Source organism: Ambystoma mexicanum, chromosome 1p (genome assembly GCF_040938575.1).
Source record: "Ambystoma mexicanum isolate Mex_15411 chromosome 1p, UKY_AmexF1_1, whole genome shotgun sequence".
Taxonomy (NCBI): Eukaryota; Metazoa; Chordata; class Amphibia; order Caudata; family Ambystomatidae; genus Ambystoma; species Ambystoma mexicanum.
Genome location: NC_090921.1, coordinates 781587148 through 781612948, shown reverse-complemented (window position 1 = coordinate 781612948; position 25801 = coordinate 781587148). Strand labels below are relative to the sequence as shown.

Below are 25801 nucleotides of genomic sequence, written 5' to 3'. Positions count from 1 at the left end.
TTCCACTGCCACCAGCCAAAACTCGATCAGGGGGGACGGAGACGTGCCCCCTCGACTAACAGACCCTGGGGCAATCGAATTGCCCCAGCCAGTACGTCCACAATATGATGGTTTGTACTGGTTCTGTTCAGGATTCAAGACTAGCAAAGTCTTTGGTGACTTTACATGCCCTGGGAGACAGTAGTCAGTCCCAGGGTATGGAGTCTATGTTGGGGAGTCCCTAGGACACCCCTGGGTCACGGCACAGAGGGTGCTGTGTGACCCACATCACAAAAATACATGAGGCCCTATGGAGTAAAAGACCCCATAGCCCATTCAACACAAGGTTTAACCAAGAAAACACACTTCAACATGTCCAAGAGTGAGGGTAAAAGAGTCTCACTCTTGGCAGGAGAAAAAAATTAAACCCCAGAAATCCAGCAAAGCTGCTGGGGGACTCACTAGGTAGGGAAATTCAGCCTAACCAGAGAATTCTCCCTAACAGAGACGGTGCTGTGGAGCACAGTGGCAGGGATCCCACCGTCAGCCGGAAACGCAAGGCCCAGCTCCCCTCCCACGTTGTCATCTGTTCCGGGAGTGAAGAGTCTGGTGCCGCGTCTGCGGCCGCAGCTGCTGAGGGTAAATCCAAGAGGCGGAGGTCAGAGGTGGACTCCTCGGCAGCAGAAGGGGCAGCTGAGCCCCCACAGGGGACTATGGAGGAAGATGGCACAGAGTCATCCAAGTTTGTGGAGCGTTTGGTTGAGGAGGAGGCCGTGGAAGGGCCACACACGAGGCCTGGAGGGCGGAATTCCACTGGTGCTAGTGGTGCAGTCCAGGGGCAGAGACAGGAGGCAGCTAAGGCCGCCGCAACAGTGCCTGTGTGTAATCCTGTCCCCGATCCTGTGACTGCATCATCCTGCACCAGCAGGGATGTCTCCGTCCAGACCTGTTTTCAGGGAGGGGATGCGCGCACAACAACTGACCTTCCTCCCCCTGCGGACTTGGCAATCCGGAACCGTGTTGAGCCTACCCTGGCTGGGGTGGCGTTGCGTCAACGGGGCATGCGGGATGACGTGCAGGGTTCTCGTGAGGACACTGCAAGTTATTTCGGATGCCTCATTGACCGTGTCGACCTACTAGGACGGGTCACCAGTGCTGGGTTCCTCCGTGTGCTGGACCTTGTGCTGACCCCCTCCTCAACTGAACCCCCTATGTGCCAGTCGTCCTCTGTGCCATCTTCCTGGCCATGTATCACCTGGCCACCCTGTGGAGCTGCCCCTGACCCAGCGGCCAGGCTGGTGGAGGAAACATCCCTGCCACAGTCGGCAGTCAGAGGTCCAGCAGGGGTGGCCACCCCAACAACTGGACCCCAGCTGGAGGAGGACATGCAGGCATCAACAGGCAGGGCACATGCACGGCAGCAGCAGCCTCAAGGTGGGAGAGACAATGGCTCGGGCCCATCAACATCAGAGGGGCAGGCATCGGCCGGAGGGCAGGAGGACCCTGGATTGGGAGTGTCTTCCGTGTGGCAGCGGTTGTGCCAGCAAATTGATGCCGAGCGGCGGCGGGTGGAAGAGGTACGGCTCACTATGGTCAGGGTAGAGAACTCCATGCGCAGGGCGCTGAGGGGGGCTGAGTGCCTCGAGGAAATTCGCAGGGAGTTGGAGCTGGACATGGCGAGACCTAGGGGCCAGGGAACAGGCCCGCCTCCAGAACGTTGAAGAGGAGTTCGATGATGCCCTGGCCCGGGAAATCAACAAGTGAGCAGTAGGACTTGCCCGCCGCCATTGTATATAGTTCATTAGCTTTAGGTTTCATTTCTATTTTTCTTTAATTTGGGGCGCATCGACTATGCCCCACCTTTTTGTATATAGTTATTTATTAGGTAGGGTTTTTTGTAGGTTTCCTTTGGATTGTTGGGCTCATGGACCCTTGATGTTTACATTGTATATAGTTCCGGACTGGATTAGACTTTATTGAATGGTTTTTTACCCATGGAGCAATGGTTTTTTATTATTTTTTTACCTTTGGATTTGGTTTCATGCACAAACCCTTTGGAGCCATTTTCATTTGGATTTATTTGGATTCTGCATTCATATATTTTTTTTATTCATTTTGGACATTCAGCTTTTTGTTCTTTTTCTTGTGATTTTCTTTCATTCCGTTGATTTTGTATTTAATACATTTTGATTTCATACTTCATTTGTGTGGTATTCTCTCATTGGTTTTGTGTATGTCACGATGTGGGTTTTCTCATTCACTTGCCCCCATTGTGTTTGTGTCTGACGGACATGTATTGATGTGCATACTTGTTATTTGGGATCTATCATGACATGGTTATTTCAATGTGGAGTGGATGGAATACTTGGTTGGGTGTTTGGACTGGGGTGGCATGGGGTGGGATTTGGGTGGCCATGAGGAACATGAGTGTGGATCGTGATGATTTGTTGGGGGGGTGGGGAGGGGACATGAGTCGGGCCTGCTGGCAGGTGCCTGTCGCTGCTGGGTGGGTGAGTGGGTGGGGGGGGACATGAGTTGGGGCTCACAAGTGCGCTCAGGAGTGCATGGTGCCATGTGGGCTGCCTGCAGGGCATGGGGAGGTGTATAAGCTAGTCCCCTGTGGTGTGGGCTGCCTGCAGGGCATGGGGTAGTCCCCTGTGGTGTGGGCTGCGTGCAGGGCATGGGGAGGGGGGAAAACGCACACCCGGGAGGGCCCACGATGCTGAATAGTGTGTGAAACTTCCCGCACACCCCCAAAATACACGTACCCTGCTCCCCCAAGGCCTATTGCGTGTGTAACTCACCGCACACCCCCAAAATACATGTACCCTGCTCGCCCAACGCCTATCACGTGTGAAACTCCCCGCGTACCCCAGTAATTCATATACCCTGCTCGCCCAAGGCCTATCGTGTGTGAAACTCCCCGCTTACCGCAGTAATACATGTACCCCGCTCGCACAAGGCCTATTGCGTGTGAGACTTCCCACACACCCCCAAAATACACGTACTCCGCTCGCCCAAGGCCTACCGCGTGTGAAACCCCCCGCATACCCACGAAAGACACATTCACCGCTCGCACAAGGCCTATCGCGTGTGAAACTCCCAGCGTACCCCAGTAATACACGCAGCCACCCATCCACCCTGGGCATGCCCCACAGGCAGCCCACTCACCCTCCCCATGCCCCGCAGCCAGCCCATCCACCCTGGCCATGCCCCACAGGGGCTACTTTTTCTACGCAATTGACCTGGCGTGAGCGTGGTACGCCTATTCCGAGGGGTGCGCGAGGACATTTTCATGCATTTTGGATGCCCAGAGCGGGGTACGTGTAGTATTTTCACGCGATTACAGTGTAGCAGCCCTGTAAGCTGGTCCAGGGTTAACGCAGCTCTTTGTGCTGCATTGGGGATTTCAATGGCTTTTCCTTGCGTAGGAGGTGTTCTTGGGGGCGTAACTGGCACTGCGGGGTGTTCTCTGCGCCAGCGCTCAAAATGGCTTAGTAATTCCATGAATACGCGGTGCGCCAGAATGCTGTTTAGCACACACGCTCCCTCTCTGCGCTTCTCGCGTGCGCTGCCTCTGTGCTGAAATCCATGAATTACCCCCTTCATTTCTACACCACTGGACTCATTACTCTTATTTACTGCAGTCTCACTTTTATCATCTGTAGTCTATGAATGACTGCACTTTTTTGGGCTTTATTGTTTGGGAAGCAGTAGTCACCAATTGTCTATCACTTGTCATATTTTTGGTAGTATTGCTGCTAATGGCAGATGGATAGTCACTTATAAATATGCATTCAATATCTTCTAGGGCTCCATCTATATTGGTCACCTGGCTGTTTTTGCTTGCTTTTTATTTTGTTTAGGATGAGGCAGATTCACTTGACTAGCATTAGGCAGACACCCAGTTGATCTTTCATCTTTCGAGTTAGTACTAGTATCGATCTCCTGGATATTAAAGCTAGAGCTAGGTGGATTCACCTGACGCGTGTTACTAGAGAACAAAGCTGTCTCTATTGATAGATCATTATCGCAAGTAACTTGGTTAGCAGGCTTACTCACAATTGTTTTTGTCGGCTCCATTTGAGATGATATAGTTTACCTCAGACTCAGGGACTGCTCATGAGTTCTTATGTTGAGTTGTCTTTCTTGGTGTACGTACATGCTTGTGAAATCACATTCTTTTTCCAACCTTTTAGACATCCCTTACCTGATGATATCAAAATAGTTTTCCTCTTTTGCCCTGCCTTATATTTGCACCCAACACAACTTCTAATCCTTCAAAGAAGCTAGATGATGTGGGATTTATCCCTTGCTCCGCGTACATTTTGCAACCTTCATTGATACTCTTGTGCAACAGAATAGATTAAATATCCCGCTTGTTCTCTAGTCGCTCACATCTTTCCACTTTATTTGACAAGATATTTGCAAAAATATTAAACATTTCATTTGATGTAAGACTAACATTCCCAATACTATCTATACCAGGTTCATGGTTAGTTACATCGTTGGGTTGGCAGGCTACATTTGCTACAACCGTTATACTGTTAAACGCATCTACCTGGTATTGACCCATTTCTGCGGTGCATCCCTGCATCACTAGTCTCTTATGTGTATCTCCCAAATCTACATCAAATATCGTTAAAGGGGGAGTTCCATCAACAATAGGATCATCAAATACTTCACAAACCGGTGTAGAGGTGGAGTTAGACTGGACATCTAAACATTCAACATTTAGATCTTTCACTACATGCATCTTAGCCACTTGTTGTACCTTAGCCGCTTGTTGTACAGCTTCGTCAACATCATGTGTCATTGCAGGTATATCCAATATGTTCCCCATTTTGATGACTGAGCATGGCGTCAATATTACCTTGGGGGTACATAGGTCCGTGTGTGTGTGTGGTTCATCATCTAGGGATTCCTGTTCTAGATGTGTTTGTTGTACCATAGGGTTAGTTTGATCAGACGTAGTCATCGTCGTTGTGCTAACCGTAGCTGTTCTAACACTTCCACCAGGACTAATTATTTGTGTCAGGAGTTAAGAGCCTACACAGCCCAATGCCAGATTAAGGTCCACTACAATTTCTTCAATAGACTAATTTTCATCTATTACACTAAATTCAGGCTGTTTGGTGAAGCAAGTTGTCAGTTTTTTAGATTTGTTCGCCACCTCAGGTTTTGCTATAAATTTAGGCACAGATATTCTGTGTTGCCGTTGGAGGTGACTCCGATCTATCAGTAGACTCAGTGAGTCAGATTTGGACATTTGACTACCAGAATCAATTTCTACTCAAATCAATATCTCTCACTGTTTTAAAGGAGTGGTGTAGCCAGCTCCGCTGCACAGCTGACAGCAGACAGCAAACAGCTAACAGCACTCGATGTCTCACTCGCTTGATGCGCGTGGCCGCCTGCTAAATATGATTCTGGGTCAATGGGGGGTGTGGCTTGCGAGCGAACACGCTTGTGTACCTCGTCCAATATATGTGCGATTCAGATTGCTGGTCACGATTTCAGCAGAGTGTCCACAGGAGACAGCTAACAGCACTAGATGTTGCACTCACTTGAGTTATCGAGACGTGGACCCCTTGCTCACTGTGCTCAGAGAGGCACAGTTCCACCTCACTAATGAGGCCTGATTAGGCCAACTAGGCCAAAACACGTGTCTGGGGTTGCTGTTGGTATTCTTGTTCAAAGGAGGATTGCCATAGCGTTTCGGTGCTGGACTGCTCAAGTGGGCGGGACAAAGACTGATATGCAAATGGATAGTCCTCCCTTGTGAAAGGTACAGTGAGCTAAAACATGTGGCTGCTGACACTGAGTACATTCCCACAGAACAGGTTATCATGCTGTGTTCTTTCTTGCAGAGGGGCGCTGTGACCCCTTTTTAAATGGTATACTTTATATAAGAATAAAGATTGTATTGATTTCTCTGAAACCAAAGTGGGGAAGGATTGGGAAAATGATATGCAAATGTACATACTATCAAATACATGGGGGAAAAAAATATGGTTATCCTGTTTTAATACATTTATTGCTACAAATCTGTCCCAAATTGTGGGCCTCATTACGGCCATGGCGCTCCCGTAATGAAGGGTGCCGGTACGGGACCGGCACCCTTCATTACGGGACGCCCTATTACGAGGTTCCCTTGCGGGACCCGGTAAGGAAAAACCAGGCGTCCTTAGCATGTCCCGCGAGGGGACCTGGGAGCTAATAACTGGCCCGTTATTAGCTCCCTCCCCATTCCCATTGAGCCCTATGGGGGCTCGAATGGGGATGGGTTTTTCCAATGAGGACTTACCGGGTCCTCCATAGTTGGAATAGCCCGGTAAGTCCTCATTGGAGGAACCCGGTATGGAGGCCGCCATGCCCTTATTAAGGGCATGGCGGCCTCCATACTCATAATGAGGCCCTGTGTTTTATAATAAATCATGCATATATTATGCCAATGAGAATTTCTCGTTTTGCTCCCAACAAATTATTGTTGGGCCTATAAAGCATCCAATGCACATTTTCTCCACTTCCCATTTAACTGTTCATGTGGGTATAGCCATGCAAAAAAAATGTCTAGTTTAAAGCTCACACACAATATAATTGTGGGTCCTTTAGGTACTTCTAACTGCATCAAATTAAAAATACTTTAATAAACTTATATGTAATAATGGAACTTTATATTCTACAGTCATATGGATTTACTGTGATTTTACCGAGAATATTACTGCGCTCAACCTCTTTACAATAGCTGGTGCTTATGGGCTAAAGCTTGGCTAAGCTTTCAACATATCAACGATATATTCTACTATCTACTTCAGTCAACCTCTCTCTCGAGTCTGATAGTACAAAGTTGCCCCAGCACACTAGACCACACTTGGTGAAAACATATATTTATTTCATCTGTAATTATACGAGCATCAAACATAATAAAATTCTTACATCTGTCTTTTTGCAGACCAGGTCAGAGACATGAAACTCACCCCACCGGGTGGAATTTGCCACGCGTTCCACTCTCTTGGAAGAGCTTCGTCAGGCTATTTGTAATCCGTGTTGTCGCGATCTCGCTCGCTTTATAACTAAAGTACATGTTGATTTACAACCATTTCCGCCCATTCTCATCACGCAATCACGTGACTTACTCCGAGCTATTCATTTCCTGCCGTCCGTACTCTGATTATAATGGACTAAACATTCCGCCATCTTGATACTATCTTTTAACAGGCTGGCTATTAAGACCATGTATTCTGTTACCAAACTAAATATAATAATTAAGTATAGTGAAATTGCGAATTTAGGCCAGTTACAGTCGCATCATCAACGCGCACTTAAATCTTTTTTTCTTTTTTTCACATATATCGCAAGAATTTTTGCACAAGTGTGTCACATCTATTTCGTACCAGATTACCAGAAGTCGAAATAAAATTTCTATGCTGGTATCTTCGTGCTCCCAGGTGGCTTAAGTTTCATACACAGTCAAGAGATACAGCTTTTTACTCCTGAAAAATCATCATACATCTCATAGCACATCTCTAATGATGTTACTTGTTTCTACTGCCTGTGCAGTTGCATCCCTAGTTTTCTCATCTATTGCAATTCATATCATGAAAGTGCTAGTGCCTCATCCGCATATAGAAAAAATATTTCTAATAAGCATACAGATATTTTTAGATTATAAAATGTTCTCATATTGAAAATATCTATTTAAAAATATAGCAACATTGCTTCTTATAAAAGTGCTTGTGCTTCAAAGTTGTGCAAAATCGCTATTTGCAAAGTGGTTGTGCTTATTACTACTCTATGTATGCCTTAAATCAACAATGTGATGACTTCACTTCAGGATTGCCCATTCTCTATTTCATAAAACAAGTACATGCTAAATTCCCTAGCAGCCACTAACATTCGTAGGATGCTTCCATATAACATGTGTGGTTTACCTTCCATTTCTAATGTCAGTATACAAGTATACAGCTTTCATTTTATTACATGTAGGAGAGAGTTAAGGCCAGAGTGTCCTGCTTATCTTATATCAAAAGTTTCATTCTCATTTTCTCAGACTGTATTTCTAAACACTTTGCTGAAAAGATCCTATTTGTATAAAAACACATACATTTCAGAATCAATATTCAATCCATCTGGTTTTAAGGAGTCTAATTTGCATATTAATTTAGATTCTAGTTGGCTAAATTTTAGTTCTTTGTTCCCCATCCTTTGATGTTGGGCAACATGCGCCAATCCCACAAAAGACTTATCTTTTACGTATCTCTTTTGACTGTGTATGAAACTCAAGCCACCTGGGAGCACGAAGATACCAGCATCGAAATTTTAATTCGACTTCTGGTAATCTGGTACGATATTGATGTGGCACACTTGTGCAAAAATTCTTGCGATATATGTGAAAAAAAGATTTAAGTGCACGTTGATGATGCGACTATAACTGGCCTAAATTTGCAATTTCACTATACTTAATTATTATATTTAGTTTGGTAACAGAATACATGGTCTTAATAGCCAGCCTGTTAAAAGATGCACAGTATCAAGATGGCAGAATTTCTAGTCCATTATAATCTGAGAGTACGAACGGCAGGAAATTAATAGCTCTGAGTAAGTCACGTGATCGCATGATACGAATGGGCGGAAATGGTCGTAAATCAAGCTTACTTTAGTTATAAAGAGAGCGAGATAGCGACAACACGGGTTACAAATAGCCTGACAAAGCTCTTACAAGAGAGCGGAACGCTTGGCAACTTCCACCCGGTGGGGTGAGTTTCATGTCTCTGACCTGGTCTGCAAAAAGACAGTTGTAAGAATTTTATTATGTTTGCTCATATAATTACAGATTAAATAAATATATGTTTTCACCAAGTGTGGTACTATCAGACTCGTCAGTCAGAGAGAGGTTGACTGAAGTAGATAGTAGAATATATCTTTGATATATAATTTTTTGTTTAAAAATCAGTATTTTCGGTAAAAAAATACCTTGCATAAAAAATCTTCGGTAAAAATCACTGGATACTGTAGATTGTTAATCAGATGTATTTATTTTCACATATTCAGTGTTTGTATTTAATGTCTCATATATCCTAAACTCTTCCATAAAACTAATATAACAAAAAATGTGATTTACTCGCTTACATGGTCGCATTTGGCATGCTCGTTTAAACGTACCTCCCAGTTTGCCAATACAGGAGATTACAGTCAAATTGGATCTAACACTACACGTTAGAAATGCTAAAGAGATTTTTATTTTCTGTAGATGTTACATTTTTCAACAAATCAACTTTGAACAGATTATTCTACCCTTCTTTTTTGAGGGAGGCTCGTCGGAAAGCTTACTTATGGGAGTGGAGGAGTAACTATGAACATCTGTCTAAAAAGTATATTAATACAACAGTATATTTCCATGGTCCTCGAAGAGCTGTTCAAGATTTTTCATGTTCCGGCTGAATCTCTTGCCTACCCTGGATGTATTACAGGGGTGGACGAAAGGTATAAAAGAAAAGAATCCTTGTACATGTCGTTTTTGCAAAAGACTCTGGGCCTGATTCATGGAACGTTTTCCTATGGGATCGCGCCATTATAAAACGCTTCAATGAATCGGGCCCTTTGAGTCATTTTTTTCACACTAATGCTGCTCAATCTTCAAACTAAGTTCTTTTTTTTTTTAAATCAATTTTCTACCAATTATTTTTAGGATCTGAATTTTCAAGACAACTGAAATTAGGAAATCGAATTTGTTATTGTAGCTACGTATAGGTTTAAATATTTGGAATTGATGACTAGATGTGGAAAGTCCTACGTGAAAATTGCTGCTACTAACTGAGTGTATGTTGGTCTAACTTTCTTTTTATAGATGCAAGGTTTGCTATAAAACAAATCACTTACTAAATTAAAAAGTATAATTGATCATTTTACTCCTATGTCCCGTCCCCTTTCCTCCATACTGTACGGGGCGTCCCTCGCTACGGACGGGAAACGCAACCTTTTTCGCCAGAAAAAATCTTCTTCCCCTTTAAATTTAGAGGCACGCAGGGGCACGGCGCCACTCCCCAGTCCTCTTTTCCACGTCGACTGGAATGGACCGCTTCCATCAGCGCTCCTGGGTTAGGCCTCCGACCTAGTAATTCCACGCACTCTTCCCCAGAGAACTGTTTTTTGTCGTCTTCTTTCTTGTCTTTAATCATATACCCCGGTTCTCTGGCGCCAGGCTCCTCCCTGGCGCATGTCGCCATCAGCGGGCTTAATTAGGTGTCCACCCTGCGAGGGGCACTTCTCTACGTCGGACCCCCATCCTCTCTGCCTCCGCTGCCTTGACCCCAACCACGGCTGGGAAGGCTGTAGTGTGTGTGACACACTGACAATGCACACTCTGAAGAACTGGCGAGCTCGGTGGAGGGAGTTCTTAAGGAAGGTCGCCTCCAGAGGACTTAAAGGAATTAGTCTAGCAGAAGTCCAGGCCCATGGTAATGGTACTTTTTTCAACCGCAACCCGCAAAGGCGGCTCCTTTCCCAGGAAGCGCAGGAGCGGGAGGAACTTTTCAGGTCCTTGTACCAGGATGGGCACCGAGGCTGCTACAGCTACTGGCCGCCAGGCCGAGGGGTCACTAGATCCTTCCGGTGATGCCTCTGAGGGACCACAGTTATATTACCGGGTCTAACCCAAGGGGCTACGCCCTAGTACCGGTCAGATGTCTGAAGTGGCGCCTGTACGCAGCACTACCGGCGACACATCCGAAGGCAATCAGCCTACCAGGCCCCATCCTGAGGTGCAGGGTAGGACTCAACCTCCACCGCCAATAGTCTTGGAAGAGGCCATGTCCAGCACGGCATGCACCACGACACTGGCACATGGCATGCAGCCCGACAAGATGGCCGCCGGCCCAGTTAAGATGGCGGCTCGTCGGACACCATCCCCCTTTGGGGAACAGGTAGGGGAATGAGTTTCCAGGTGGGACTGGTCTTCACCGGGCACGTGGCCTATGGCACACCCTTCATAGTCATAGGGCAGATACACTCCGCAGACAGTAAGGCAGAGTGTGTCCAGGTCTCAGCCCATGGCCACACCTCCAAGCGCTCCACCGGCCTGTGAAGACAGGTTTTTTGAAACATTTCTGACCCTCATGAGGTCTCCACAGATGGGCATCATCCTCAAGGATGTGATTAGGGACATGCTCCCTCCAGTTCTGCCGCTGGCACCCACTGCTACCCCGCCCTACGTTCCAGCAACTTAGCTAACAATGCAGACCCTGCATGCCGATGCCAGTTCCCACCAGGCCGGCTCCCACGCCTCCAACGGGCTTGCTGAGATAGTAGGTGAACTCGGCCCAGCAGAAGGTGCATTATCCAAATTTGGGATTTTCAATCAATCTCAAGAAGTCACAGCTGGAGCCCATGCAGCGTTTAACTGCAGCGATTGCCGCAATCAAGAAGGCCACAGGTCATTTTCTCAGCGGAGCAGTGACCTTGGTTTGGTGGATCCAACACCTCTTGGACATCATGGCGGCATGCCTCCTGGCAGTGCCTTACACCAAGCTCATAATGTTGCACTTCGCATCCTCCTGGAATCAGGAGAAGGGCTCACAAGCAGAGCTGGTCAGTATCCCAACTCATCTACTCCAGGGCCTAGTCTGGTGGAGCACAGAAGACAACCTGAGTATAGGCAGGCCGTTTCGTCAACCTGCTCCACAGATTACCATCACCACAGACTCATCCTTAGAGGGCTGGGAAGCTATCTTGGACAGCCACAGTGTCCATGGGGTATGGTACCGTCAAGAGCAGCCGGCCCACATCAACTGGCTCGTGTTGATGGCCATCTGGCTCGCTCTCAAAGCCTTCCTCCCGATGATCAGTGGCAAGGCGATCTTCATTCAGACGGACAGCTCCACCAGCATGTATTACATCAACAAGCGGGGGGAACCAGGTCTGGGAGTTGTCTGTGGGAAACCGCATACACCTGGCAGCAATTCACCTCCCTGGTGAGTCCAACCTGGAGGCGGACAGGCTCAGCAGGCTGGGTGCAGACAACTACGAATGGCAGTTGGAGGAACAAATCCTTCCCGAGATGGGGCCTTCCTCAGGTGGATCTATTTGCCACATGGTTCAACAGCAGGTGCCCCCAGTTCCTGTCCTGGCAGGGACAGGGCTGGGGCTCTCTGGGCGATGCGATGCAGATACAGTGCAACAACATGAACGCATATGCCTTCCCTCCCACTTCACTGGTACACAGGGTAATCTGCAAGATAAGGGCGTCCCGGCACCTCTGTATCATTCTGATAGCTCCTTGGTTCTCGGAACCGCTCAGCCTTTCGGATCAGCCCCAATGCACCTTCCACTGGGCCGAGTTCACCTACTATTTCAGCAAGGAGGCACGGCCATCCACCCCACCCCCCAGAAGTTATCCCTTGCAGCGTGGTTCCTGAACATGTCACACTAAAGCATCTGCATCTGTCACAGGCTAACCTAGACATCATACAGGGCGCTAGGAGCGATGCTACCAGGAGCCAGTACAAAAGCAAGTGGACTAGGTTTTGTCACTGGGCAGAATCTAAGGAGGTTAAGCCGCTGACCTGCACGTTGGACGATGTGCTATCCTTCTCAGCTCACCTCGCACACTATGCCGTCCGTGGACATCAGGCTAGTCACCATTAAGACAGCCCTCCCGCAGGGTCAGTGAAATCCAGGCACTGGTTGCTTCAGAGCCTTGCACTACTTTTCATAAGGACAAGGTGGTCCTTAGAACTCACCCTGCATTCTTACCCAGTATCCTCGTTTCACCTGAATGAGGAGATAGTGCTACCTACTTTCTTTGCGGACCCCAAGGACGAAGCTCAGACGGTACTGCACTGCTAGATGTTAGGCGCACTCTAAAATTCTACCTGGACCGAACCAAGAGCTTCTGCAAATCAGAGGCTCTCTTTGTCACCTTTGGTGGGTCAAAGCGAGGCTTCCAGGGCCTCCATAGTAAGATTGATGGTTACGGCCGTCAAGGAGGCCTATGAGGGGCAGCACAAACCCCTTCTGGCAAATATGCATGCCCACGATATCGGAGCCATGGCAGTTGCCTTCCAGAGACACGTTCCGTGGCTGGTCATCAGCAAGGCCGCTACATGGGCTACGCCTTAGGCCTTCTGCAAGCACTACTGCTTGGATGCCAGCTCCAGGTTAGACGCAGCATTTGGCCAGGCACTATTAAGGAACTTGTTTTCTTAGGAGGGTCACATCTCCACCACGGGGCTACATTCAGTTGTAATCGCCCATACAGTATGGAGGAAAGGGGACGGGACATAGGAGTAATTATAAATTACTCACCGTAGTTTCCAACGTACTCCTAGTCCATAGTCCCCTTTCCTCCATACGTCGCACCATCCTCCTCCAAATAAAACTGGTGTCATTAGGCAAAGGTAATATTGTTGATGCGCCATAGGGGACTGAGGAGTGGCGCCAGTGGGCGTAGTCAGGAGAAGGCATGCTCCTAGGGCCGTGCCCCTGTGTCCCTCTAAATTTAAAGGGGAAGAAGATTTTTTATGGTGAAAAAGGTTGTCTCCCGTCCCTAGCGAGGGATGCCCCGTACAGTATGCAGGAAAGGGGACTATGGACTAGGAGTATGTTAGTCACTACGGTGAGTAACTTATAATTTACCGTGCTACACTGAGGGGAAAAGCCTTTTGCAAGTACTTCTCTGTCCTGGGTGGTCAGTGCTGGGTTTCACCATTTGGGTGTTGCTTTTTTTTGTTTAGCTACATTGGAATATATTTTGTGGGTTTTACTCTGGTGGAGGTTTTTGCTGCATGGGGCTTTGTGCAAGCTTTTGTTTGGTTAGTTTGTTAATGGGAGAATGCAGTTTGTGTTTGCCATTCTGTGGTAGGCAGCATTTTCTGTGGGAGAAGGCGTACAGCGGGTAAGATTTTATTCTTGTTTAGGTTCTGCTTTGCAGGTGGTTGTTGGATGCAACTTTGTGGTAGAAGGCATTTGGTGGATGTAGCTTTGTGGGCTGTTTTGTGGGATGTATCAATTTTTTTACGGTGTCAAAATTAACATTTATTGGGTGCTGTTCTGTAGGAGAATGTGTTTTGGGGTTTATAGTCATAATGTTGAAAAAAAAATGTCGACAAACAAAAATGTCGGAAAAAAAATGTCGAAAACAATAATGTCGACATCCTATACATATAATGTAAAGAGTCATTTTTTAGAAAAAAAATGTCAATTAGAACTATCAACACCTCACCCAACACCCCCCTACCACCCCCCCCACACCCCCCACCACCCTCTCACCCCTCATACTCAACACATTCTAATTATATATTTATTTATTTTTTCAATAAATACATAAACAAAAAGAGTATCATTTACTATGGGGGGGTCCCCCCCAACCCCCCCTCACCCCCCCACCACCCTCTCACCCCTCATTCTCAACACATAGTAATTATATATTTATTTATTTATTCATTCAATAATTAAATAAATAAAAAGAGTATCATTAACTATGGGGGTGTCCCCCCCAACCCCCCTCACCCAACACCCCCTGCCACCCCCAAACCCCCCACCACCCTCTCACCCCTCATACTCAACACGTTTTAGTTATATATTTATCTATTTATACAATAAATAGAAAATTTCGAAAAAATATTGAAAAAATGTCGACATTATTGTTTTCGACATTTATTTTTCGAAATTTTGACTGTCGATATTTTTACTGTCGACATTATGACTGCCCACCGTGTTTTGGGTGTCTACATTTTTTGTAATGTAATGTTTGGGGGTGGGAGGCACGTGGCATTCTGTTGGCAAAAGAAAGGATTTAGTCTGGGAGATTTTGGATAGGTGCCGATTTGTGGATTTTCTATTGCTGTTTGACAGAGGATATTCTGTGGATGTTGTACTCTTGAGCATAGCGTTGGTTGGCTTCACCTCTGAGAAGTTATATATGCTAAGAGCTGGCCATTGGTAGACTGCGTCCAATGAATGTTATTCTGTCGCAGATGGTGTTTGGTGATTGCTTTTCAGTTTGAGGCAGCATTTGCTGTGTTGCTCAGAAGAAGGCAATTTTGTTGTGGATGGATACCGTTATTTTGAAATGGTTCTGGGAAGTGGTTTGATCCCATATGCAGTGCATTGGGTTATTTAGAGGTAAATGAAGTCTTATGCTTTAGACATTGGGTTGCCTGGTTTGGACTTGATGGATGTTTGGCACCTCTCGGTGGTAGCTAGATGTGAGTACTAAAGTATTTATCTTGGCCTTAAAGTATTGTGATTGAGATTCACAGTGTATTTCACAGGTAACCTAACATACCTCTGTGTTTAATCATAGTTCTATTTGTGGCTTACCAAAGTTGTTTTTGCCTTGCTTAGGTGTTGATCTCAACTTTTGCTGGGCCCAGACGTTAGTGCAAAGTTGCCATGTGCGAATTATGTGACCGTCTGGTCCAATCGATGTGTCAACCATGGTGTTGTGAAGGCTGAATGTTTGCTTTCTCAGAATGACTGGTTGCATTTTATGTGCTGAACTGTTGGTGCTGCTTATTGTTCTTTCTAGACTTGACAAAATCGTGTTTATTTCCTTTTCTTAGGGACCATTACACTCTCCTTTAGACTCAGCACGTAGCACGCGGCATCATGGCCTTGTGGAGAGAGCGCATCGAGACCCACGACGGATGATTTCCCCTCTCCGGAGATACATGCGTCAGATATCCTTTGCTCGATAGTATGTCTTTCAGGCATGTGCATGCCTAACTGTGCCAGTGCCACGGCTGGGCTTCTTATCTGGGGAGAATATGGCCTTAATTATTTTCCTGGGTGCAGTCTGGGCTGTGTGACCATCAGCAGTTAGAGCCTGACTTGTAACACTTGATTGTAGCATTATCCGTGGACTAATTCCTGTGTTTGGCCTGTGCTTGTCTTTTTTTGTATTGCTGCGTTCCAGAAACAACACTAACCATTGCTTGGCTAGTAGGTGCCTGAAATGCTACCCTGTTACCTCCTCACCCCTCCCCTGCCCACCTTACACATTCACCCCAACTTCATCTATTTTAAGCTCACTCTTCCATCTGTTGCGCCAACTTGCTTTCTTGCCTCCCAGTTATAGAAACCTTCATGTACCCCCATATGCCCTGGGTTTGTGGCAGCTATGTGCTCTTTGCTTCTTCAGTGAGCTATTAACCTCTTCACAATGTTTTTCCAAATTGTTCCTTAACCTTTTTGCTCACATTGACAGCTCTCCTTACAGCTCAGCCTACCTGATGCCGCCACCAGAGCCTAGCTGGAGAAGGTAATCAATAAGAGTCACACAGGCACCCTCGCATGCTGTTTTGGCTTCCTTCACCTGAAAAATTCTCGTTAATTCAGTACCTATTCTTTCTGTTAATTATATTTATGTGATATACAGGCTCTGAGAAGTGACTATGCTCTCTCCATCTTCTGACCCCTAGCTCTTTTCTTCCACTGTCTCACTTATAGTTATCTTTGTTCTTTCCCCACTGATATGATCTTGCTGTCTCCTCTGCAGTACCCTCCTGTCACTGCTTTTCTCTTAGCTGAATAATGCCTTGAGGAGAGGAGGCCGGGCATGAGGTCTTGCTGAGATACTCTGTGTGTTTAGCACTACACCAATCAATTAGCAAATGGTAGCTTGCCACAGATGCTTATAGTGTGTGGGTAGTTGAGTAGGAAGGTCTTCCGGCAATCGCACATTCGTGGCAGCAGTGACTAACACGAATAAAGCTAATATTGGTAAGTTCCGAAACCACTTTGTGTTCAGACATGGTTCATGTGAGCAATGACTAAACTGGATGATCCGCTTATTTGCGATTGCCCAACTCGACTCCCTCTCCCCTGCATAAGGCTCAGAAAAATATTGTACAATCTAGTTCCTCTGAGCACCAATTTACTCGTAAGAAAGAGCACCTAAAAACATAATGCACTACTTGTTCTTGGAGAACTCTGTTGTACTGCCAAGGTGGGATTTTCCTTTTGTATTTTCGAAAGAGTATTCTGTTTTTAACTCCTACAGATAGTGCAGATCAGTGTCTTATTTTTCCTTGAGACAACAGCCTGTGTAGCGTAAACCGGAACAGTCCTGCATGCGACATACTCATGCATACTAGAATAGAAACCAGAAAGGTGGTTGTGTTGAAAACTGCAAAACAGCCCGATGTTTTGAAGGGGCACATGGTTTCGTCCTTAAAGTGCATCAGCTTATGCAGAGGAATACAATTTTTAAAGACTGGCCTGGCATGAATGTCGTGGACTAAATCTGAATAAAGTTAAGGAATATAAAGCTGAAATCTTTATCCTGATGCCTGTGCAGACTGACACCTTTTTAAATATTTTTTGGCTGGTAGTAGAGACTTGCAAGAAAAGTAATGCACCAAGATCAAATGTCTGCTCCTCATTAAAGGTAGACATCCTGCTGAATTGTACAAACCTTTTAGCAATGTACAAGCCTTTTGGCAGTGGCTACAATACTCCATTCTTGTAAATAATCATTGGCTCTGGACTTGATTCATTATCTCTATTTTTTTGTGCATGTTTTTTGAAAGAGATGTGTTTTCCCCTTTAATGTATCTTTTTCTATATCTCTTGTTACTGCCACTCAAGTATTCAGTTTAATCCGATTTTCTTTCATTATGTTTACAATTGTACTCCTCTGTTTTTACATCTTGTTGTTCATGACAAACATCTCTTAACATAGATCTAATTGGTTTTAGAGATTCTTTCTCATTTCTCTTACTTGCCTAGTAGACACTGATCTCTATATCCTGTCTGCACACAGTTTCCATCATGATTATGTGAGCCTTTATTATTGCCAAGAATAGTTCCTTAAAAATGATTGAACCGTGTAGCTGTGACCTGGCCTTAACCTTTCAGGCACTGCCCCTAGACGTTCCTCCCCAGTCCCTTTGTCTGTATCGGAGCCTCCAACGTGTGTGCACCTTTGCACTGTTTTTCCCATCCGATTATTTTTTTTTTCTTCCACCTTTTCTTTCATCCAGCTATGAGCAAGTCATTACTCCACTAATGCCTGGGGAGGTTGGTTTCTCATCCTGCACTAGCCAACTCCGGATCCTCACACCTTGCCCTTGGAGTGTATGGGTCCGGAGAAGTGGAAGGACTGCTGTTGGTGCAGCAACATTTTCCTGAGCTGGGAGGATCATTTCTCGTATCCTCCTTTTCAGGGAAAATCTCTGGAATTGACGAAATGGCAGAAGGTAAGTAAGGTTCCTTTTTTCCATGGTACCCTGGTCGGCAAAGTGGTTTGTTCCCCTTTTACCATCAGTGGTCATGTCGGCCATGTTGTGCGATCAAAACCCCATTCGGGGGAGCTATATGAGGATTATTAAGAAATATGGCAGAAACTCTGATCAGGAATGTGAAATGGGCACCGGTTCATGTCCTCCCCATGGTGCAGTTGTTCACCCCCTCTCCGATGTCCCTGCTACCCACTATTTCTCTTCCATTGACCACCTTGCAGCTGTTGTTTTTCTATTCTGTGGCTGTCAGACTTGAGAGTCCCTTGTAGCTTCTTGCTTCTAATGGATCGTGTCCTCCCACGGATTCTTCATCTTTGATATATCCGATATCCTGCTTGGAGCTTCAGAAACCTTTCGACAGCAGAGGGCACCTAGAAACACTTGTGTACAGGCGTGTTATAAATGCCATGTCGTCGACTCGAGATCCTTTCGACAGCGTCAATCCTGCTCTCAGCCGTGACGTTGACACTGGTATAAATAGCACGGACTGCGCCGGGTGCCTCAGTTCGGTTTTCTGCATGCACAGTACGATTCGAACGGTCCGATCGCCTCAGCGATTTTCAACTGTGTTTTTTCTCAAAATCTGTTTACTCCAAAGACTGGATTCAGTAGGTCTGCGGACTGTGTATCGAAAAATGGCAATTACAGATCTGCACAGGCTATGCCTCTGGTGTCTAGGGTTGGATTAGAAGGTCGATGAACGCGGCTCTTGCCAGATGATGACCTTTAAGGGCTTGAAATTGAGCAAGGAGAAACTTGCCCTAGGTAGGCCACCATCCAAATCTCCTTTGGCCACCCCGTCTAAAAAGAGATCATCCAATGAGAACAGATCGAGGGACATCTCACCTCAGAGAGCTAAGAAGCGCACTTAACATTCCAAGTGCTTCATATCGAGGAGTGATTGACATTCGTTGTCTTCTCATAAAAGATCAAAGAGCTGTAATCACTCCCCTTCATCATCCTCACCTGACAGAGAAAGTGTAAGTTTCCCTAGCCCATCGGTGTCTGAAGCTGATTGGAAGAAAAGGAGTCTGACCCCATTGTGCCTCGCAAGCCTGACAGGGAGTCATTGAAAACTGCTACTCCCATGCCTAAGTGCCCATGCAGTGAGTGAGAAGCATCCTTGAGAGATGTCGAAGGATTCAATAACTTGAGGAAAGTTAAAGCCACGACCTTCCTCTTCTGCCCTTGACCAGAACATACTTCTTCCAGTCTATGGGCTCTATTTTTGAAGAGGAAGTGAATGATGCTCCATTTGGACTGGAGTTTGGGACTCAAAATGTGCCTGAAGAGCTAGGTTGCACAACCTAGTTGACTGTTTAAAGGATGCTAGTGGCTTGAATACTTGGACTGAAGCGCTGTTTGCAATCCTAGACTCAGCTGGTCAATCTGATGCTTCTTACAGGTCTGGTCTGTCATGGGTAGGGTGACGGAGTACCTGGGCTGGGGTCGGCCTGTTGCAGATGTTGAAAAGGATGATCTGACAGACATCCTGGATAGAGGTACTCCTAAGGATCCTGTTCTGCCTTTTCATACAGCCTTGAAGAAGAGAATCCTTGACAATTGGAAAAAGCCAGACACTATGCCAGCAGTAAACACTTCAGATATAGACCAGGAGTTTCTATCCAGACATTCTAATCTGGAAGGTCTAGTTGTGCAAGCGGCCGCATCCAGATGTTCAGACTAGGCTCTTAGACATACATGGAGAAGCTGCAGGCATCCAAGACGGTTGCTAACTCTCTAGGTGCAGCAATTCACCAACCAGAACAGGGCCATTTGACCTTTCAGAGTTGGAGAGTCCATTCCTTTTGGTTCTATTCAGCAGTCTGTAGACCAAGGGGACACATTCAGAGACCAGAGAAGATTATCTCATGGTGCACAAGGATGTGGAGGTAAGACTACCCACACAACCTCTGCCTCTTTAGCCTCTGCTGCAGCCACACCACCAAAACCTCAGAGTGTCATGCCTGCTGACTTTTCTTCGGTGTATACCACGTTTACAACCAAGATCAAGCTGTCTGCTGTTTCACACCGTGAGCAACAGCATTTTGCTTATAGGACGGCTGCCAGACCGCTCTTCTCACGATGGAGATTGCCAGGGAAGTTTCCATTGAGACACTGTGCATTCCAGAGACGCTGCGTAGGGTGTCATAATTCCCTTGCTGGCCACGTGACGGGAGGTCCCGCTTCATGTTCCCAGAGTACGTTGGCTTAGACGTATTTAAACCTTTTGCAAACAGGAGACAGTGCTTCTGATTGTTTCACGTCTCTAAGCTGTTTCATTGTTTCCACATTAATTTGCATACCTGGTTTTTCGACTCTGTCATTGCTAAAAGGACCGCTCCTGTTCTCCGTCCACGGCAAATTGACTTTATGGCTCCATCCGACACGGGCTTGCAAAAAGGACTGTTTCTGGTCTCCGCCCACAGTGACTCGACCTCACTGCTTCATCCAACCACGGCTTGCTAAAGGACTGCCTCTGTTCTCCGCCCACAGCAACTCGACCTCACAGATTCATCCGACCACGGCTTGCTAAAGGACTGCTTCTGTTCTTCGCCCACGGCAATTTTAATTCACGCTTTCCTTCGGCTTGGCTTATCCTTTTCCTCATTTTACTACAGTAAAGTGCACCAAACATGTTGGATGCTCTCCAGTCGATATACTCGTGCACCAGCCCGACACTGGTGCGTCCCTTATGCTGCCCGGGATAAGTACCTGACTAACCTTCCCTTCCTTCGTTTTTGCTCCTCTCTGCTCTATCACCTGGATCGTCTCTGACTAAAGCACAGCCTCCATATGGTAAGAGAACAATAGTGGGGTTTAGACATTCAATCCTTGGGTCAGATGGGTGGGGGCCTGTAGGGAAAATGTCTCCTTATTCTTATTGCTTCCCTTTAACTTATTAGGAGACGCCCATGAGATGTATTCCAGTTAACCAAGAGCTCAGCTGTCAACATTCCGTATACAGTAAGGTTAGTGCACCTTCCTGTCTTGCTAAACCTTGGCTCTTAAAGTAGAGTGCAAAACTGAGAGGTACTCTTTTCTTGTTTCCGGTTGGCGGATTCCTTGCCCTTTCCATAGATTGACTCCTCTAGCTTTATTCTCCATATTATCTAGTGAGGTACATCATTTGGAAGGTCTAATTTACTACAGTTAAAAAAAGCAAGGCAGAGCTTGGGGATTGTTGTGGCCAGTCAACGCACTCTCCCTTCCTGGTGAAGTGCTTTGAGCATCGCTTCTCCGTCCTGGTGAGTCCATTCCATACCTTAACATTGGGGGTGAATTGTACCAATTGTGATATTGAGTCCTTGGTCCACAGGACTGTAGTTGAAGCCAGACTAACACAGGATCTAGAGGAATGGCGAGGCATTGCTTCAGATGCTTGGGCACTGCAAATGGTAGCCCATGGTTACTATCTCCCATTCTTAAAAAGGCTTCCAGATTTTCCACCAAGCATTCAATCCTTATGGGAACCAGATCAGCTGCTTCTGCAGGAGATTCTCTCCCTGTTGGAGAAAGATGCAATAGAACGGGTAGATGTAGCGCATAGGAACCAGGGATGGTACTCCTCTTTGATTCCTAAAATGGGCCGAGGTCTGTGACCCATCTTGGACCTGAGATGCCTGAACAAGTTCCTCAGGATGGACAGGTTCAAGATGGTAACTCTTTTGCAGATCCTCCAGGCCCTTCTGCTTCAGGATTGGATGATGTCACTCGATCTTCAGGATGCTTACTTTCATGTGCCCATACATGCCAAGCACAGAAAGTACTTGGGGTTTTCCATTGGAAGTTCTAACTTTCAAGTTCTGCCTTTCGGCTCCCCTCAGCCCGAGGGTCTTTCCAAGTTGATGCCGGTGGTAGCCATGAATCTTAAGGGGGGGAGGGATTCATATCTTTCCCTACCTAGACGATTGGCTGATCAGAGCTCCTTCTCCCGAACAAGCTGTGGGGTACTCAGCAGCTCCAACCACTCCCTCCACAAACTCGGCTTCTCCGTCAATTTCAGAAGTACCATATGACCCCTTCTTAAAAGCTTCAATTTATTGGAGCAGTCCTGGATTCTTTCTTGGTGAAAGATTTGTCCCCAGAGGTAAGGGCTCAGCTTATTTTGTAGATGATAAATAAGTTTCAAAGTGCCCAACATCTCCCCGCCTTGGATGTTCTGAGATTGCTCAGCCTTATGGCATCCTGCGTTTTCTGGTGCCAGTGGCCGGTCTGAGATCCCTCCATTGGGCCCTCAGATCATAATGGTCACAATTCTCAGGCAGGATGACAGACTTTTTTCAGGTCCCGAGCAAGGTCGCACAGGATCTTCTGTGGTGAGCCTGCGAGGAGAATGTGATGAGTGGAACCTTTTTGCCAACTGTGGCCAGAAATTACGGTAGTTGGACGCCTTCCTCACAGGATGGGGAGCTCATATGAACAATCAGTGGTCGTTGGTGTCCTTCGGGGTCCAAACTACACATAAATCTGTTGGAGCTGAGGGCAGTAAGGCTGGCGCTGACGGCCTTTCTACTGTCTGTACAGGGGGAAGAACGTCTTGATAATTACAGACAACACAGTGGCTGTGGCCATGCATTACCTCAACAGGAGAGGTGGTGTATGGCCACTACCACTGTGAAGAGCAGCAATACAGCTCTGCTTTTGGGTACTGCAAGAAGGAATCTCTCTATCGGCCGTTCACCTAGCTGGAAAGGAGAACACAGCGGCAGATGCTCTGAGCAGGCAGCGCATAATCTTCCACTCTTAAGAGTAAGCTCACAAAGTCCTTCTAGAGATGGGGAACCCCTCAAGTGGATCTGTTCACTTCCAGTATCAACTGCAAATGGGACCTGTTCTGCTCCAGGGAATTTCCACCGAGAGGAGCTCTGGGGGACATGTTCGTGGTGGTTTGGGATTATCTACTTCTGTACGGGTTCTCCCTGGTTCCTGTCATCCCACATTTCATCAGGTGCTTGAGGAAGTTCTGGAAATCCATGATCCTGATTGCTGCGGATTGGGCCAGGAGGACCTGGTACCCAGAACTTCTGGACATGTCCATCTTCCCTCCAATCCGTCTTGCCCAAACAGCATACCTGCTCACTCAAGGAGGAGGCCACCTTCTGCATCCAGCAATCAGAACTCTGGACCTTCACGCCTGGTTTCTGAAAGATTGATATACAAGGATTGGGATCTCCCGGAAGATGTGAATGAGGTTTTGCTTTTGGCCAGAAGACCAGCAACAAAAGCTCTTTACTGCTGCTGTTGGAACAAGCTTTGCAACTGGTTCAGAGTTAAAAATATAGACCCTTTTCTTGTGTGACAACCTCTGTGTTCTCTTTCTTGTTACATCTGGCACATCAGAGGCTACAGGTGTCCACTGTTAAAAGGTTATCTGGCTGCGCTATCGATTTTCAAGCCCTCGCCTGAGCAAGGCTCTTACGTTAAAGTTCCCATTGTTATTCAGTACCTAAAGGGACTGACAAACATCTTCCCATAAGTACGTTTTATTGTCCAGGTTTGGGATCTTGATTTAGCATTGCATTTCTTAATTGGATCCCGGTTTCAACTTCTTCATTCATGTCTACTTAGGATGTTAACTTTGAATATGGTTTTTCTTATAGCAATCACTTCTGCTTGCATAGTAAACGAACTTCAGGCTTAGTCATGCAAACCACCATTTACTACTTTTTATAAGGAAAAGATTGTTTTGACGGTTCACCCTTAATTTCTTCCTAAGGTGGTGCCGAATGTCACCCGACACAAATAATAGTTCTTACAGCCTTTTATCCACCACCTCATCCTTCCAAGTATGAAGAGAGTCTGCATCGTTTAGATCCCAAGAGAGCTTTGAGCTTTTATATTAGCAGACTTGCAGAAGTCAGACAAGATGGCCAACTTTTAGTTGGCTATGCTGGTCATAGGTTAGGACAGGCTGTTACCAACACAATTTCGAATGGATTGTGTCCTCCCACATATTCCTCATCTTTAGATAGATATCCTTCCACCTTCAGCTACTTCCAAATTATTTTTTTCAGCAGAGGGTGCTGTGCATCGATGCGGTCAACTCAATGTCCCTCGAGGGCTTCCATTCCAGGGTCAACGTCTTCGTTTGTATATATAGCATGTGCCGCGCCCATTGGCGTCGGTTCTGTTTTTCTGCAAGAAGCAACGCTTCGAGAAGCGTGCTTCAGTTCTAGTCAGAACTGCTATAGAGTACGATGACTTTGTCTCAAACTCCATCAACCCCGAAGATGGGGTTAAAAAAATGTCTAAAGAGCGACTGCGTTGCCAAAATGTCACTCACGGATCCTCACTAAGTGTGTCTGTGGTGCCTTGGTGTGGAGCATAGGACGGCAGACTGTGAGGCCTGTCAATCCATGACTGGTAAGGCTGTGAAATAGCGTAAAGGGAAACAAGCGGTGGGTAGGTCCGATAAGTCGAGAGACGTCTGTCCTCAAAGGAAAAGATTGAAGAAACGTTCACGCTCCAGGAGCGGATCGCACCATTCTTCGTCCTCATCGAGGAAATTGAAGAAAAGGCACTATAGAACGCCTTCTACTTCTTCTGAATCTTCTCCCGAGAGAAGCATATCCTGTCCAACCAAATCCTCCACTCCAGCTCAGTGGGAGGAATTCAGATAGTAAATGCTTAAAATATTCGAGAAGGAAGCCCCGACCCCCTGAAAAATGCCATGCTCCTGTCGAGACTTCCAAAGCCGACAGAGAACGAGCTAAGGCCAAATCATGCGCACCATCGAGCCCGGGACGCAGGCCCGAGATCCCTCGAAGCGCAGCGGTCTCGACACAATGAAAAAATATCAAAGACTCCATCGAGTTGAGGGTCAAGGCCTTTGAGGGTTCAGTCGACAGCAAAATTGACGCATAAATCGTCAGTCATTGACACCATTAGCATCGAGACCATTGACGCCATCGGTGCATTTGCCCTAAAAAATACCAGTAATTACAAAGGAAGTAGAAAAATCATACAATCCTTTGCCAAGGAAGGATTTTTTTAAATCCTTAACCTCTATTTATGAAGATCACGAGCCGTCGGACCAGGGCACTCCTCCTTTTGGTTTGGTGTTTGGCACTCCAAATGTTCCAGATGCTCTTATCTCAGAAGAGTCTAGGCTAAAAGATGTATATGAAAATCTTCAAAAAGCTAGTGTGATTGACCCTCACCAGAGCTTGTTTGGCAAGCCAGACCCGGCAGACCATGCTGATGCCTTTTATACGCAGTTTATGACTAGGGTTACGGATTTACTGGGATGGTCGGACCTGCACCACCATTCGAGCAAGACGGCCTAACGGACACTCTTGACAAAGGTCCACGGAAGGATCCCATACTTTTCATGTTGCCCTCCAAAAAAGGGTTATGGCAAATTGGAGGTTCCAGAATCTAGTCCAGTGGTTATTAAGAACCTAACCCAAAAGTATAGACCTTCAAGTAGCCCTCTTAGCTACTTATCTTAGCAGCCAACACCAGAGAGCCTGGTGGTTCAAGCAGTGTCGTCTAATTCTAAAGTGGCTGCATACCCAACCTTCCCATCAGACAGGGATGATACGCTTTTCGACGCTTGGGCTACTAAGGTATTTTCT

At 46.4% G+C, this 25801-nt stretch overlaps 1 protein-coding gene across 8 annotated transcripts in view; it reads left to right on the top strand.

Moving 5' to 3' along the window:
- Window positions 1-25801, top strand: part of CRTC2 (CREB regulated transcription coactivator 2) — a 1479582-nt gene that overhangs the window by 373930 nt on the left and 1079851 nt on the right. For all 8 annotated transcript variants that reach the window (XM_069651423.1, XM_069651414.1, XM_069651405.1 and 5 more), the window contains 2 exons: window positions 15543-15661; window positions 16181-16240. In XM_069651423.1, coding sequence (XP_069507524.1) covers window positions 15543-15661; window positions 16181-16240 — 179 coding nt within the window. The remainder of the gene's footprint in view (window positions 1-15542; window positions 15662-16180; window positions 16241-25801) is intronic.